This window comes from Salmo salar, chromosome ssa01 (genome assembly GCF_905237065.1).
Source record: "Salmo salar chromosome ssa01, Ssal_v3.1, whole genome shotgun sequence".
Classification (NCBI taxonomy): domain Eukaryota; kingdom Metazoa; phylum Chordata; class Actinopteri; order Salmoniformes; family Salmonidae; genus Salmo; species Salmo salar.
In genome coordinates this window covers 131,706,946-131,724,523 of record NC_059442.1, presented here as the reverse complement: position 1 = coordinate 131,724,523, position 17,578 = coordinate 131,706,946, and the positions used below count along the sequence as shown (strand labels likewise).

The window sequence follows — 17,578 nt, the reverse complement described above, 5'->3', positions numbered from 1 at the left end:
CCTACACCCAGTGAGCAGTGAAGGAGGTGAGACTGGAGTGAGCGTTTTTACTGTCCTCTGTCTGACTCTGACCCAGATGAGGGGAGCGGCAGAGATAACTAACTGGCTGTGTGATTCAGCACGTATACTTCCTGTAACAGACTCCCCACTGTTTCCACACAGAGCGATCTGGTGCCAGCAACATTCTCAGGAATGAACCGCTAATACATCACGTCAGGACATCCTGTATAGCAAAACTGTGATGTTATACATTCCGACTGTATTGCAGTGAACAGCAGCACTACAAGCACAATACTGTAAAAATCACACCTTTTTTACCAGGACAAAAAATACCATGAGTTCTTAACCTTTATTCCAGTCTGTCTGTTTCCGGTGCTAAACAACTCCAGCATGCTAGTTGGACCCCCTCCTTTGTCCCGATGAGAAGAGAAAATCAATGGGTTAAGTGCTGCTAAGGACAGGCTATTAGATTGGGTGTGTAGAGCAGTAGCCTGAGGGAAGAACAGGCATTGGGATGAATCCTATACATTGTGTTGAGTGTAGGGAAGAAAATCTGTGTGAACTAAGTTTTCAGGACTAAGACACACAGAGAAATGAACAGCGCTTGAAATGATTAGATATACCAAGACCAGAGCAAATATCAACCATGGTAACAAATTAGCCATATCCTTGGTAACAAAAAACCCCATTGACTTTTGGATAGGGTTGCTACGAGGGTTTTAGTTTTACAGCATGGTGACAGTCATGGTCACACAGACACAGCCTAGGAGACGGTACTGGAGCTGAACAGTGTTGATCCAGCAGGTCATGACGATATGAGGTACACACAGTAAAACCAGGTCAATCTTTTCTATAGCAGATAAGCCCAGATCCTGCCGGTGATGGGGCAGTACAATATTAGTGAGCTATCTAGGCAGACTGACAAAGACAAACAAGAGGGGTGCATCATTATTTAACCAAGGAAAAGGATCATCGGGCCTAATCCATTCTTACAGCTAAACCATTCAAATCATGTGAGCTCTGAGCATGGTACAAGCCAGTGAGTATAGATGATTCTGTCAAAGTAGCATGCAACATCTATCTCTCCCCCCCCTAACATATTGATTGGGCTTGCCTTTATATCACACAACAGAAATGTTATAATATAACCATTAATGATAGAGAATGTAGTGACATAGTACTACTGATGGGATTTAACCACTGTTTGTCTCATGGACTTCCAAGCACTATGTGAGTACATTATCCAGTTGGCTATAGTAGCAGTGTGTGGTCAGACTGTCTGTCTGTGTACAGACAGAGCATGTACTAAACCCACTCACTGTCTGATGGGTGTAGTCTCGTGCTGCACTGCATTACTGTCAGAGGCAGGCAGCCAGCCAGCCAGACAGGATGACCGTAATCTTATTCGGTGACGGATGATGTAACAACTCATTGTTTCTGCCTGCCTCAAATCGGACCGATACCCCGCCATCATCACAAACAGACCTACGCACAGCATCCCAACATGCCCTGTTAGTTGCGAACTGGCTGACAGCATTTGGAGGAACCCTGGCTGTGCCACACAGGACTTTTAGAACCACAGCCTCTTTCCATTAAGGATGCAGCGGAGAATGAAGGAGAATTGGGATGTTTGTTTTTACCTTTAGCTGTGTTTCTGATTCTGTTCGTGCTGCACCTGCTCTGTTTCCTGCTATTGTTCTGAAAACAGAAAGAGGTCTTTCAAAGATGTTCTGCATCGATCCCTCCATTCAAACAAACTAAGGCTTTAAGGGTAATAATTAAGGTTTAGTTTTCTAGAAGATGATGTGTAAATCTACCAACAGCCTGAAGCCTGTTTTTACATATTGCTCGTTAGATATGAAGTGGTCCTGGATAGAGAACGAAGTTCAGGCATGTTTTTCTGTACATTCACGATCACACAACACAGTGGTTAAAGGCCTGCAGATGGCCTGTTAGTGAGACAAATGGGGCGTTTTTGTTTTTCCCATAATTAGAAGGACATAAAGTGACGTACAGCCTGTTCTGTGCTGATAGTCAGGAAACGGCCTTGGTTACAGAACATGTGGTGATAAACACCCATGCACGTTCACATGCACGCGCATATTCAAACACACGCAGGCATACACGCACAAGCTCTTTCTCTCACTAACATACATTCCCCAACACACTGCCAGTACCTTGTGATTTTGCTGACGAGGACACATCCTTTGAATATGAGGGGATCTGCAGCTATTAAACAAAGCCTGTTGGAGCCCTCCACTCCAGAGGTCTCAAGGGAAATGAACATGCAGTTATTTGTCTCTGTAGCAGGATCTGGCAATCAGTGGTAATGCAGTGAAATTGCCATCTAGTGGACAAATAAAGAATAATTTTGTTACAGCTCAAATCTTGGCAAAACATCAATTTTGGATCCTGTACAAAATCCACTATATCCTGATATCATTGGAGAAATAATCTCTGTCGGTTGGATAATTTGAGTATTATTTTTAAACTAACTCTCCCCCTCCCCCTGTCTTGCTCTTTCTTAGGTGAGCTTCTAAGCCAGCCGCGCCCTGAGGGGCTGACTGAGATAATCTGCCCAAAGAATGGTTTGGAGCGGGTCGACGTGGCGCTGGTTTACCCACCTACGCCCACTGTGGTCAGCCCCTGTCTCAAATGAGCCCTGCGGCCTGGCCTCTACTGTCCTGTCTGACTGTACCCTCACGCCCGACTCTCTAGCCAACACCTGCTGCACACCTGAGTCTGAACCCCACACCCCAGCTCTCCCTCTGAATCCCCTCAACCCACCCAGGAAGCAGCCAGACTGGACACAGCCATGCAAGGTCACAGAGATATGCACCGTCAGGTGGATGCAGTAGAGCTCATAACTGTAAGTATCTTCCAGAAAGAGTCATAGGTTGGTAACTAGAGGGTTAGACGCTTAGAAGCTTCTATAAACTGTGTAAATGGATCGACATCAAACCTGTAATTGAATATTCCTGATGGCATTGATGATAGTGAAGCTGTACTACATATCACAAAGTATATAAGTAAGAGTATGTTATATTCTTTGTCTTTTTTTTTTTATTTGCAGGTTATCCAACTGTTCTTACACTGCCTCACTATGATGACAAATACCATTATTACAGGACTTTGGCTGAAAGCAAACCTTCACCTTGGTCGTTTTTAAGACCCATCAACAAGCAGTGTCTTTTCCAACTCTCTTACTCCACGCTGCCCTCCAGATCTATGACAAACCTCTGCCTACAACCTAACCAAGACGAAACACAGGAAATCCACCGTATCAACTATCTATCCACGCTATCAATTAAACAATCGAGAGATGAGGGGGCAAAGACTTGGATGGATATCTCTCTTTACTACTTAGTGGCATCATGAAATGTTGGAAACCTCTTGGCTGGACTGCTACCCCATTCTAATTTCCCATTTATGCTCATTTTCCTGTCCACGTGTAAAGGCTGTGATTTGAAGAACATAGGAAAGAGAACTGACTGAACCTCCTACTATATCATGCTATGACCGACAGTTGTGGGGTCTATCCGCCTGTCTGTTTCTATGTCTGTCAACCAAATACAGTCTTGTATAGCCAAACACATGAACACCACCTACTCTTAAAGAACACAACACACGTTACCCATGAACGGACCTTAACCTTTGCTTTAGCTTGCAAAGGGGCAGATGTATCGTATGAAGTAAATGCTGGAATGACATATTATGTGAAGTCAGTGGACTGTTTATGCCAAGGAAATTCCACTTCAGCTGGACTTGTTTCATTGTAGCATATCCTGACTATTGAGTGATGTATTTGTGATTTTGCCATTTCAGCTTTAGTAAGAAAAGTACTCAGTTTCACTTTAGACTCGTTCAAAAATGATCATTGTGTGTAAATAAAAGATGATCATGTTCTCTAAAGGAAACCGAAGAAGATGTCTGTAGTATTGACTTTGAAGTCTTCATAACACTATCTTTGGTTATGTTGGAATAGAGGAATTTATTTCAAGATGTTTTTCACTGGTATGGGGGAGATGCTGCAATATGTTTAAAACACGCAAGAAAAAAGTTTATAACTTTTGTATATAATATCTTTATTTTTGTATATTGACAAGTTGTTACCACCCTCTTTCAACATTATTTGCAGTGCAACGTTGTGCATGGCTCACTTAGCCATTGTGAGCGTATAGGCTACATACAATTTTATAAGTAGCAGATCAAACTGTCTCACAACACAACATAAAAAAAACACCAAATACAAAATAAACCAACTACTGGTTTAAATATGACCACGTTGTCTTTTTCATTTGTCTTTCTCTACACACTAATACTGATTATACATCTTTATGGGAAAGATACTTTGCCATTGGTCGCTGTGTTTAAATGACTTTACATAGAGGCCAATTAGTCATGACTGATGGCAGCAAACTGTCTCCCAGCACAGTGTATATCACATGTTTTATTGACTAAAGTCAGGAGTGGAGTCTCTGTACGCGCTCTCTTAGTAAAACTGCTCTAGCAGTAGAGCATGGGCGCTTAGTTGCAACGCCATGAAGGTGGGTTCAGTTCCCAGGACGACCCAATATTTTCAAGTGTATGCGCACGACTATGTCGTTTAGAATAAAACCGTCTACTAAACGGCATATATTATATTGAATGACCACTCTCATCTCGGCCAACTACACACTCCCAGTTTAATTAGCTGAGGTCACGTTCCTGACCTGGACTCCCAGTCCAGGACAGAACGCAAGGATATTACACAGATTAGATTGACTAGAGTAAAAAAAAAAAAGATGACCTGCCATTTTTGAACCTCCTAATCTATAATCTACATTAGATCTACTTAGAGGGGGCACCTCCACTGCAGACCGATCAGGTCAGAGATCAATAATGTTCTAGCTAGGGCAACAAGAGAAGAGGGGATGAGATACAGGATATTGTGCTGTTAAGGTGAGGTATTCCACACAACAACAACAACATATGCCCTGAACACATATAGGTGATCGAGACAGTCTAGAATCAAGGGAAAAAATATAACATGCTGCATAGACCATCTATTTTACAATCTGAATTTCACAGACTAGTTCACAGCACTTTCTGATACAAAGGAGCTCTCTTGTTTATCAGTTACTTACATTACAGCTGGTCCAATGTTGACTGTTAACCAAGGTAGCAGCAACACAAAACCAGAGACTCCTACAAACATTTGAATGATTAGCCCCTCCAGTGATAAAACAGACCTCAGCAGCACACCTAATCATTTGAGGTGGAGATGAGTGGTCCCAAAAACTCAGTGGTGGAAAAGGTACCCAATTATCATACTTGAGTAAAAGATTCCTTAATACAAAATGACTTGAGTAGAAGTCACCCAGTAAAATACTACTAGTAAAAGTCTAAATGATTTCAAATTCCTTAAATTAACCAGACAGCACAATGTTCAATTTTTTTTTTTAATTTACAGATATCCAGGGGCACACTCCAACATAATGAAGCATTTGTGTTTAGCAAGTTCACCAGATCAGAGGCATGTTCTCTTAATAAGTGCATGAATTGTACCATTTTCCTGCTAAGCATTTTTATTTTAACTAGGCAAGTCAGTTAAGAACAAATTCTTATTTACAATGACAGCCTACCCTGGCCAAACCCAAACGATGCTGGGCCAATTGTGCACCACCCTATGGGACTCCCAATCACAGCCAGATGTGATACCGCTTGGATTTGAACCAGGAACTGTAGTGGTGCCTCTTGCACTGAGATGCAGTGCCTTAGACCATTGCACCACTCGGAAACCCAGCATTCAAGTACTTTTGAGTGTCAGGGAAAATGTATGGAGTAACAAGTACACTATTTTCTTTAGGAATGTAGTGGATTAAAAGTAAAAGTTCTCAAAAATATAAATAGTAAAGTAAAGTACAGATAACCCCAAAAAACTACTAAAATAGTACTTTGAAGTATTTTTACTTAAGTACTTTACACCACTGCAAAAACTCCAGTACAAGAACATGATCTTGTATTAAATACATATAAAGGTAGTTAGAGAAATGTGTGGTTTATGAAAAACAAGGCAACAGGAAGGATGTTGTCCCCCACGAATGATGCAGCCCCCCACCTTGTAGCCCCCGCCTTGTACCAATCAGTGGAATTGAGTAAATGCCAGATCTCTATGGCAAGATGCATCAGTTTCATCAAAATCCACCTGGTGCTGGCTGAGATATCACGTGACTAACGTACAAACGTACTAAAGAACGGAGACAGATGCACAGCTACCTCCCCGATTTCATCGTGGGGGTTAATCATTGAATTACTTACAGTATATGATCCCATCAAAATACTAGACTATTGGTCCTTTATGCTTATATTGCTCTAACTGAAAAACAGAAACCAAAATATATTTTTTTAAAGGCAACAGTAAACCTGTCGTCCCCCCACGAATGATGCAGCACCCCTTGGGCCAATCAGTGTAATTGTCTAAGTGATGGAGCCCCTTGGCAAGACGCATCATTCACCCAAGTGTCGTCAAAATCGGGCTAGTGGTGTTTGATATATCACGTGGGATAGCTAGACTCGTATCCCTGAGAATGTGTGCCAAATTTCAGCACTCTGAGTCAAACAGATCAAGCGATATAAACATGTGCCCATTATAGCGCCACTGTGTGGTTGATATTAATGTTCTTTTGTGTACTGAGTCTTGACAGTGTTTGCAAGATGTGTACCAATTATTTTGACAAAACGAAAATCCTTGACTGATTTATATGCATTTATGTGCCAGACCACACCAACTGGAATGTTTATTGGTCGATTGCGGCCATGTTGTTTTAGGTACTAGTCTGTAAAATATTGCGTTGAGAGACCTTTGTCCATAGATACCACATAATCAAGTTTAGTGCAGATCGATTATTTGGTGCCAGAAGAGTAGCGTTTAAGTGTTTTTTACAAAATAAAAAATCCATCATGGCGGACCTTATGGCTCACTGAGGCAACTTTGTTCCTTGTGAGGAGAGGGGGCTATGTATTGAACTTCATGACTTTAGGTCAAACGGGGTGAGGGGCGTGACCTTTCAAATCATTTTAAATATCTTGTTATAGTACCACCATCTGGCCAATCAGTGTATTTTAGTAAATGCTGGATCTCTATGGCAAGACCCATCATTCACCCAAGTTTCGTCAAAATCTGGCCAGTGCAGTCTGAGATATCACGTGTGACTAATGTACAAACGCACTAACGGACAGAGACAGATGCACAGTCCCCTCCCCGATTTAATCATGGGAGACAATAATATGTCTCTGTGGATGGTGGTACTGTACTTGAAATAGTCAGAGAACATCATTTTCCTGCTCTTTGAGCCCATCTAGTCAGGGGGCGACTTAGTGATTTGGAGGGCTCAGGCAGAGGATTGAGAGTAAAGACGTAATTTAACTATAATAATGTATTACCTTTTAATGTGCCATGAACAGAACCAGTCATGATGTTTTCATCTGATTGTCAAACAAATCACTTAAAAAAGTAAGTTACCCTTGCAAGTTCATCCAAAATAATTCCAAATTCCGAACAGCATTGTGCACTTGCCAACTTTCCTTCAATTCGCAAGTGGCTGAAACTATCTCACTGGAGAAAGCATCCGAGCGAACGTAGCAGCGCCCCTCTGTCTTACTATACAGTATGTAGCCCATGTATCTGACAGCACCAAGTACATGGGCTACACATACATGTCCTCTGCCTCGGTGAAAATGGCAGTATTATCAGCAGCACCTGTCTTTTTACTAAAGAAATGCGTATTGTATCCCCTTAGAGTCTAAGGGCCTAGGTCTGTGTTTTCTACTATTTTATTTTATTGAACCTTTATTTAACTAGGCAAGTCAGTTTAGAACAAATTCTTATTTACAATGACGGCGTACTAAAAGTCAAAAGGCCTCCTGCGCGGGCGGGGTCTGGGATTAAACATTTAAATAAATGAAATAAAAATATAGGACAAAACACGACAAGAGACAACACAATACTACAAAAAGAAAGACCTAAGACAACAACATAGCATGGCAGCAACACATGATAACAACATGGTAGCAACACAACATGGCATGTAACATATGGAATTGTTTTAAGATTTTCATACCAAGGATATTTTAGCAATACCTGTAAATATAAAAAAATATATATTTTATGAAACATTTGGCCTTACCCCTTAGTCCATAGAAATTCATTGAATAACAGATTCATACATGGAAAAACAGAAGGAACAAAAGGAAGTATGTTTTGAAGTACCTGTCCTATATCTGAGAGATACAATCAGCATAAGAAAGCTCTGAATGTTGTTTTATCGTGGAATTACCCCTATATGTAATAAATGGATGTAGTAAATGGTATCACTAGGGACTTTAAACAATGCCACTTTATATAATGTTTACATACCTTACATTACTCATCTCATATGTATATACTGTACTCTATACCATCTACTGCATCTTGCCAATGCAGTTCGGCCATCGCTCATCCATATATTTTTATGTACATATTCTTATTCATTCCTTTACACTTGTGTGTAAAAGGTAGTTGTTGTGAAATTGTTAGATTACTTGTTAGATATTACTGCATGGTCGGAACTAGAAGCACAAGCATTTCGCTACCTTTGCATTAACATCTGATAACCATGTGTATGTGACCAATACAATTTGATTTGATAACTTTTTACGACGAAATTCCCTATTCAATTCCATTCATTTTTCAGCCCGGTATCGGTTTACCTTCAGACGAGTTTTTTTTATGCCCAACTCATGAGGCCCCTTGATAACGTGAGGCCTCTTCTGCCTAATGTTAAGTCCGCCAGTGCATCTAGTACATAAACGTTTCACAGTGCTTGTTCAAAACGAGAATGCAATATATTTGTAATACAAAAGGTGGCGGTAAACTCTTTCTATTGGAATAAATGCCTGTCAGAAATTACACCAAAGAAGAACACCTAATCCCGTTGAAAGATCTCTGAATATCTCGCGAGACGACATTCAACGATTTCCACTCCCAGAATGCTTCTTCCTACCTCTTCCCTTCCGCGGCCTTAGAAAGTAAGTGAGACGATATACAACTGCGGCCGAGAATCCATGTAATCGCTTTAATATCTATGGCATCCCGACTCTTAAATGTTCAATTTACATGTATTTAAACCACTACTTAGAAACGTCGGCGTCCAAATGTGTATCGGTGACTATTTTCACCAAAAGTCATATTTGTAATTTGCTTGGTCCCAAGCCACTTTTAGCATTGCTAACGAAACCATGACCATAATTTCGACCCCGGCCCTACGAATGGGTCTTGATGAAATACATAGTCCCAGTTATGTAGTCGTATGTGATTTGCTCGATGTCTTGTGTTGTAATTACCCTACCGTTGCTGGTTTAACGTTTGCTAGCGATCAACTAACACGTAGCTCATCCTCCAAGATGTCTGACTTGTTTCTCAGTCAAGCAACACACTAACACGTTCTCCGACTAGTTTTAGTTAGCTAGTTAACAACCCGTTTATCTTTTGCAGATCTCTGAAAATGGTCCGCTACTCGCTCGACCCTGAGAACCCGACTAAGTGTGAGTACCGATGTGATTGTTGCCCTGGGTTTATTCATTAGCTAGCTAATGCAAGTTAACTAACTAGCTAGCTTATTAGACTTACCCATGGTTGTAATGATGACTTTCTTAGGACACCTTTAGATTACCCATGAAAATAAATATGAACGAGGCTGAGCAACCACACATGTACACACAAATGGTTTATTCACCATGTAACGTTATTTCTGTGTTTTGACCTCACTGATCATTTCTGTATTTTCTTCTGAAGCATGCAAGTCGAGGGGCTCAAATCTCCGGGTTCACTTCAAGGTAAGGTGTTCTCTTTTCTGATTCGCATGAGAAGTTGCTTTCAGACATTTTGTCTACTGTAGTTGTATCAGTGTGGGAGTTAGTTGCTGTTGGTTGATATGTATTGGTAGTCATAAATGTGTGCTTCTGAAAAGTATGATGCTTTGCTATGATGAGAACTTTGGAGACCTTTGGAATCAAATGTGACAATATCTGACATAACTGAGCATTTTGCATTCATACCTATCAAGACAGTTATAACAATCTGTTATTGATATAGCTAGCTACTACAGTATATGGATGCTTCTTGTTTGTTTCCCATCAGAACACCCGTGAGACAGCTCAGACCATCAAAGGCATGCACATCCGCAAGGCCACCAAGTACCTGAAGGATGTTACCGTCAAGCACCAGTGTGTTCCCTTCCGTCGCTACAATGGGGGTGTCAGCAGGTGTGCCCAGGTAAATGCCAGTTCAGTTACATTTACCCTAGCCTCAATTTAAATGTGTATAGGGGACTTTGGTTGGTTATCTTCTGACAATGTCTACGCTTTATTATATTTCCCAAATAAAAGTATTGGGATTAGCAGGTATGAAAGGGATCTTAAAAATAAATAATAATACATTTGTTAAACATGGGCTTTGGAGAGGGGCATAAAATGACTTAAAATCTTTCTGGCTTATTAGACCTTACACTTATAGTTTTAATGCATGTCTGTATGAAATGGTTGCAATGATGACTTTCTTAGGACACCTTTGGATTACCTATGAAAGTAAATATGAACGAGGCTGAGCAACCACACACTTGCGCTTATGTCTACATACATTTTCCCCAATGTTGACCAGAAATTAGGGCACCTATTCTGGCCCAGTCTTGTATGCACACCACTGACCCAATTGTTCCTCTGCAGGCCAAGCAGTTTGATTGGACACAGGGCCGCTGGCCCAAGAAGAGTGCGGAGTTCCTTCTCCACATGCTGAAGAACGCTGAGAGCAACGCTGAGCTTAAGGTAAGGTTGGTATTTTTGTTAGGCCTGCCTCTTATCGTGGCATGAAAAATGACATCGGAGCCACCATGATGCTTGTATGAACAATATCATTTAAAGCTGGAATCCTTCATCGAGAAGATTGTTTTGGTCAAAAGCTGCGGGATGAGCCTGAAATGTTAACCCTCTCAAATTCGAAGCGAGAGCTTTGAATGCATGGACTGACATCTATGATATAAGCGTTGGTTTCAACCATGTTTTGAGGCTATAGTATTTGTTTAATATACTTTTTCAAACATTGGACTATAACAAGCTTATTGTGGGTTCTGATGGGGGTACAACAGTTGAATTTAGCTCATGAGGCATTTAGAAGTTATTTTCTTCCCGAATCAATGAGTACATATTATTAATCCTAAAATTGATGTAGTCATTAAGGATTCTAGCTTTGCCATTTTCAACACTTGTATGAGTGTAAAGAATTAGATTTGTGTGCTGATACGCCCCTAAATTGGAACGTAGTGACGTGTGATACATGTCAGAGTTCTGGTTGTACAGTGACGTGCGATACATGTCAGAGTTCTGGTTGTACAGTGACGTGCGATACATGTCAGAGTTCTGGTTGTACAGTGACGTGCGATACATGTCAGAGTTCTGGCTGTACAGTGACGTGCGATACATGTCAGAGTTCTGGTTGTACAGTGACGTGCGATACATGTCAGAGTTATGGTTGTACAGTGACGTGCGATACATGTCAGAGTTCTGGCTGTACAGTGACGTGCGATACATGTCAGAGTTCTGGCTGTACAGTGACGTGCGATACATGTCAGAGTTCTGGCTGTACAGTGACGTGCGATACATGTCAGAGTTCTGGCTGTACAGTGACGTGCGATACATGTCAGAGTTCTGGTTGTACAGTGACGTGCGATACATGTCAGAGTTCTGGTTGTACAGTGACGTGTGATACATGTCAGAGTTCTGGCTGTACAGTGACGTGCGATACATGTCAGAGTTCTGGTTGTACAGTGACGTGCGATACATGTCAGAGTTCTGGCTGTACAGTGACGTGTGATACATGTCAGAGTTCTGGTTGTACAGTGACGTGTGATACATGTCAGAGTTCTGGCTGTACAGTGACGTGTGATACATGTCAGAGTTCTGGTTGTACAGTGACGTGCGATACATGTCAGAGTTCTGGTTGTACAGTGATGTGTGATACATGTCAGAGTTCTGGCTGTACAGTGACGTGTGATACATGTCAGAGTTCTGGCTCTGCGCTTCACAGCTCTGTATGGGTTTTGACTGATGGCCGTTCTGAACTTGAGCACCACGAATGACAAGTTGCTCCATCCCTCCCGCTGTTTGAGGAACTTTTGCAAATTTTGCTTGAACGAAGGAATTGCTGTAAACTAAGATGACTACGTATTTTGACAGATGAGATGTTGAGGATTATAATAAATACCGCTTTGATGTCGGAAGCCAAACAGATGTCCAAATGTGCACTTCACATGTCCAAATCATAAAACACATGTCATATAGTGTCAACGTTTATGATCACTATTAGCTGTAAAGTTACAAAGATGACGTGTCTTTGAACAGAATTAACTAAATTCGCTGCAGCACACGCACCTGAATGCACGCATGACTCCTTTCTACAGTGCATTCGTGAAGTATTCAGACCCCTTCACTTTTTCCACATTTAGTTACGTTACAGCCTTACTCTGAAATGGATTCGCTTTTTTCCCCCTTATGAATCTACACATAATACCCCATAATGACAACGCGAAAACAGGTTTTTAGCGCTTGGGTGCATCCTGTTTCCATTGATCATCCCTGATGTTTCTACAACTTGATTGGAGTCCACCTGTGGTAAATTAAGTTGATTGGGCATGATTTGGAAAGGCACACACCTGTCTAAGGTCCCACAGTTGAGGATTATGTCGAGGCACAGATCTTGGGAAGGGTACCAAAACATTTCTGCAGCATTGAAGGTCCCCAAGAACAGTGGCCTACATCATTCTTAAATGGAAGAAGTTTGTAACCACCAATAATCTTCCTAGAGCTGGCTGCTTGGCCAATCGGGGGAGAAGGGAGCTGTCTAAAACCCGGTGGTCACTGACAGAGCTCGGGAGGACCTTCCAGAAGGACATCCATTTCTGCAGCACTCCACCAATCAGACCTTTATGGGAGACTGGCCAGACCAAAATTGAACTATTTGACCTGAATGTCAAGCGTCACGTCTGGAGGAAACTAGGCACCGCTCATCACCTGGCCAGTACTATCCCTACAGTGAAGCATGGCGGCAGCATCATGCTGTGGGGATGTTTTTCAGTGGCAAGGACTGGGAGACTAGTCAGGATTGTGGGGGAAAGATGAACGGAGCAAAGTGCAGAAAGCCTTGATGAAAACCTGCTCCAGTGCACTCAGGACCTCAGACTGGGGCAAAGGTTCACCTTCCAACAGGACAATGATCCTAAGCACACAGCCAAGACAATGCAGGAATGGCTTCGGGACAAGTCTCTCAATGGCCTTGATTGGCCCAGCCAGAACTCGGGCTTGAACCTGACCGATCATCTCTGGAGAGACCTGAAAATAGCTGTGCAGCAACGCTCCCCATCCAACCTGACAGAGCTTGAGAGAAGAATGGGAGAAACTCCCAAATACATGTGCCAAGCTTGTAGCGTCATACCCAAGAAGACTCGAGGCTGTAATTGCTGCCAAAGGTGCTTCAACAAAGTACTGAGTGAAGGGTCTGAATACTAATTTAAATGTGAGATTTCAGTTTTATTTTTAATCAATTTGCAAAAATGGCACCTGTTTTTGCTTTGTCATTATGGGGTATTGTGTGTAGATTTGGGGGGGGGGGGGGGCAATTTAATCAATTTTAGAATAAGGCTGTAATGTAACACATTTGGAACTTGTGATGGTCTCAATACTTTCTGAATTCACTGTATGCCCACCAGTTTCTCTGAATTACCTTGTAAAAGGGTAACACTGTAAAATTGTATTTTATTACTTAGCGAGTCATGTTGGCAATGGAACAAGCTTTCAAATCATGCCCACCTGACCCAGATTGGGACTTATAATGGACCGTTGTTGTGTTCCAAAAGAAACCACTACAAGTGTGCCTGCTCTAGTTCAACGGCACAGCTAGGATAGCTCAAAGTACTTCATAAGCTAGGTTCCTATCTAATTGGCGACAGATTTTTATGCAGATATTCTCAAATCTGCATAAAAACAATATCTGCATTTTCCCTCCAGAGATGTTTCCATCAAATTGACCTGTTGCGGATAAAAGGCTGTGAGTGATGACCTAGTGCACATAGATATAAATACAAGTGAAATGGTTTTGTCAAAAACAAGAAAAGTTATATTGTGACTGTGCCCAATCTGGTCTTGGCACGTAGGCTCTAGCTGACAGCTCGCAGATACGTGCGGGTAGGATGGCCTGCATGAGATTATTATGGACAAGAATGAGATTATTTTTTTGTCAGAAGCAGCCACGCCTCGAGTATATCTCCAGAAGAGGACCCTCTATTTCCTGGAAAGGAGCATTAATCACTGTGCACTTTCACCACCGTGTGAAGTTCATCGCTTATTTCGTTTGTAGCCTAATAAACTGCATTCTGTCTTGCTACTTTGCATGTACTTTTCATATTTCTTTTGTGAGAAACATTGTAATTTAGCCCTATACGTATAGGCCAATTCCCACAAGTGTCAAGGTTAAGTACTGTATCCCACAGACAACTGGCCATGTATGTGGATTATTTGACTTGCTAACCGGTTTAATCTTTGTCTTTTCTGACAGGGTCTAGATGTAGACTCCCTGGTGATCGAGCACATCCAGGTGAACAAGGCCCCCAAGATGCGCAGACGCACATACCGTGCCCACGGTCGCATCAACCCCTACATGAGCTCCCCATGCCACATTGAGATGATCCTCACAGAGAAGGAGCAGATCGTTCCCAAACCAGAGGAGGAAGTCGCCACTAAGAAAAAGGTATGCATGCCAACGCCTTTCGCAGAAGACTGCTTGGTATCTTCCTGAAAATATGCACTTGTCCCCATATTTCCCATGTAAAAGCAGTGTGATTAGAAGGTACAAGCTCTTATTGAACAAGAGCTCTGTAGACTGGAACAAAATTGTTTACTATTCTTCTGGCATTACTCATTAAATCTTATCAGACCTTTCACATAAGTGTGTATGAAATGGTTGCAATGATGACTTTCTTAGGACACCTTTGGATTACCCATGAAAATAAATATGAATGAGGCTGAGCAACCACACACTTGCATTTAACTCTACATCATTCTGTCCCTATGAGAGTTAGTATGGTGTATGTTGGTCTAATACAATTTCTTTGTCCTGCAGGTTTCTCAGAAGAAGCTGAAGAAGCAGAAACTCATGGCACGGGAGTAATGTAAATTAAATGGAACCATTCGTACCAAAATGCAATGTCTCTGTCTTTTCATGCTTCTTCATTAGTATTATGAAATCCCTACTGGTCATGTAAAGTTGGCTTTAATCCATCTAAAGGCTTCGGATTTGATACGACCCAAATAGATAGTCATGAATCCTGTATCCTAAGGGCAATGCTGTTAAAAAGTTGCAGGTGAGACAGGTTATTTGGGTTACTTATTGAGATCTCACACGCCGAACTGATCATGTTCTAGCTTTAAGAGAGATCTATTATTCACATCAGTATGTACATTGTAAAATCAAGCTCTTGCCGCCTGTGACTCCAATGCTGTCTTTCATATGAGGGGCAAAGGGATTTATGTAAAAATGGAAGTGCTAGGCCACAATGTGCTTTGAGGATTACATTTCAGATTAGTGCACATGACATTTCAACCTCATTGTCATTATTTCTAGAACATTATCAGTGGGAAGGTGTTTTTATGTTTAATAGAAAAAATGTGTTAAACATTTCTACTCGACGACATCAAAGGTTTAAACATTTTAACCTCTACGTGATCTCCAGCTATGGTGTATTTTCTATAGGGAAGCTAATTATCCATCATTTATGACATTACTGAGAGTGTGTGAACTTAAATGTATTACCATATATTTGTATGTTCTCTGAAGTTATGTACTTAAATGTATCAATTGACTTATTTGGCACATTTTGGCAGACTGAACAGTAATACAATGGTTCATTGGATCAATCTAAAACTTTGCATATACAGTGCTGCTGTCTAGTGGCCAAAATCTAAATTGTGCCTGGACTCCTAAGTGATATAATGGCGTACTCTTGCATTTCAAAGATGGAACAACAAAAAATAGAAAATGCATGTTATGTTTTATCTTCTACCAGATCCAATGTTTGTTATTCTCCTACATTAATTTCATATTTCCACAAACTTAAGTGTTTCCTTTCAAATGGTATCAAGAATATGCATATCCTTGCTTCAGGTCCTGAGCTACAGGCAGTTAGATTTGGGTTGGTAATTTTAGGTGAAAATTGAAAAAACTGATTTTCAAATACTGATTCAAGGTGATGTAGTTTGTGAGGAAATACTCTCCCTTGGTCTAAAGTTGTTGCAGGTTATGTACTTTTAATCCTACCAGGACCTCCACATACAGCTTCAACTGCAGGGTCGTCGGGGGAAGGGGGTTGCTAAGGAGTATTTCTGTCGTAATAGCCTTTTTGTGGGGGAAAACAAATTCTGATCGGCTGCCCTGTCATGGGAAATCCATAGATCAGGGCCTAATGAATTTATTTCAACTGACTGATTTCCTTATGAACTGTAACTCAGTTGCAATTCTGTTTTTGTTGTGTGTGTGTATATATACAGTGCATTCAGACCCCTTGACTTTTTCCTAATTTTGTTAAGTTACAGCCTTATTCTAAAATTGATTATTGTTTTTTCCCTCAGTCTACAGTCATGGCCAAAAGTTTTGAGAATGACACAAATATTAATTTTCACAAAGTTTGCTGCTTCAGTGTCTTTAGATATTTGTCAGATGTTACTATGGAATACTGAAGTATAATTACAAGCATTTCATAAGTGTCAAAGGCTTTTATTGACAATTACATGAAGTTGATGCAATGAGTCAATATTTGCAGTGTTGACCCTTCTTTTTCCAAGACCTCTGCAATCCGCCTGGCATGCTGTCAATTAACTTCTGGGCCACATCCTGACTGATGGCAGCCCATTCTTGCATAATCAATGCTTCGAGTTTGTCAGAATTTGTGGGTATTTGTTTGTGCACCCGCCTCTTGAGGATTGACCACAAGTTGTCAATGGGATTAAGGTCGGGAGTTTCCTGGCCATGGACCCAAAATATCAATGTTTTGTTCCCCGAGCCACTTAGTTATCACTTTTTCCTTATGGCAAGGTGCTCCATCATGCTGGAAAAGGCATTGTTCGTCACCAAACTGTTCCTGGATGGTTGGGAGAAGTTGCTCTCGGAGGATGTGTTGGTACTATTCTTTATTCATGGCTGTGTTCATAGGCAAAATTGTGAGTGAGCCCACTCCCTTGGCTGAGAAGCAACCCCACACATGAATGGTCTCAGGATGCTTTACTGTTGGCATGACACAGGACTGACGGTAGCGCTCACCTTGTCTTCTCCGGACAAGCTTTTTTCCGGATGCCCCAAACAATCGGAAGGGGATTCATCAGAGAAAATGACTTTACCCCAGTCCTCAGCAGTCCAATCCCTGTACCTTTTGCAGAATATCAGTCTGTCCTTGATGTTTTTCCTGGAGAGAAGTGGCTTCTTTTGCTGCCCTTCTTGACACCAGGCCATCCTCCAAAA

General features: G+C 41.4%; 2 protein-coding genes and 3 non-coding genes across 6 annotated transcripts in view; all 5 read left to right on the top strand.

The window, feature by feature from the left end:
* LOC106563686 (malignant fibrous histiocytoma-amplified sequence 1 homolog) overlaps positions 1-4,280 on the top strand; it is a 31,947-nt gene extending 27,667 nt beyond the window's left edge. The window contains exons 2-3 of the mRNA XM_014129491.2: positions 2,529-2,869; positions 3,074-4,280. Of these exons, the coding sequence (XP_013984966.1) occupies positions 2,529-2,659 (131 nt within the window). The 3' untranslated portion in view covers positions 2,660-2,869; positions 3,074-4,280. The remainder of the gene's footprint in view (positions 1-2,528; positions 2,870-3,073) is intronic.
* Positions 4,281-8,951: 4,671 nt separating this feature from the next.
* On the top strand, positions 8,952-15,266 carry rpl17 (ribosomal protein L17). 2 transcript variants are annotated; one of them, XM_014129469.2, is made up of 7 exons: positions 8,952-9,048; positions 9,515-9,564; positions 9,815-9,855; positions 10,160-10,294; positions 10,744-10,842; positions 14,624-14,815; positions 15,188-15,266. In XM_014129469.2, exons 2-7 carry the CDS (start codon positions 9,525-9,527, stop codon positions 15,233-15,235), a joined length of 555 nt encoding a protein of 184 aa, XP_013984944.1. In that variant the 5' UTR covers positions 8,952-9,048; positions 9,515-9,524; the 3' UTR covers positions 15,236-15,266. The 2 variants fall into 2 exon arrangements, with proteins under 2 accessions (XP_013984944.1, XP_013984952.1); XM_014129477.2 differs by lacking the exon at positions 8,952-9,048 and adding an exon at positions 9,068-9,086.
* Positions 9,656-9,725, top strand: LOC123726812 (small nucleolar RNA SNORD58). Its single transcript, XR_006758964.1, has one exon. It is a non-coding gene; the product is annotated as a small nucleolar RNA SNORD58 (small nucleolar RNA).
* On the top strand, positions 10,561-10,630 carry LOC123726811 (small nucleolar RNA SNORD58). Its single transcript, XR_006758963.1, has one exon. It is a non-coding gene; the product is annotated as a small nucleolar RNA SNORD58 (small nucleolar RNA).
* Positions 15,029-15,098, top strand: LOC123726810 (small nucleolar RNA SNORD58). The gene has a single exon (XR_006758961.1). It is a non-coding gene; the product is annotated as a small nucleolar RNA SNORD58 (small nucleolar RNA).
* Positions 15,267-17,578: the final 2,312 nt, after the last annotated feature.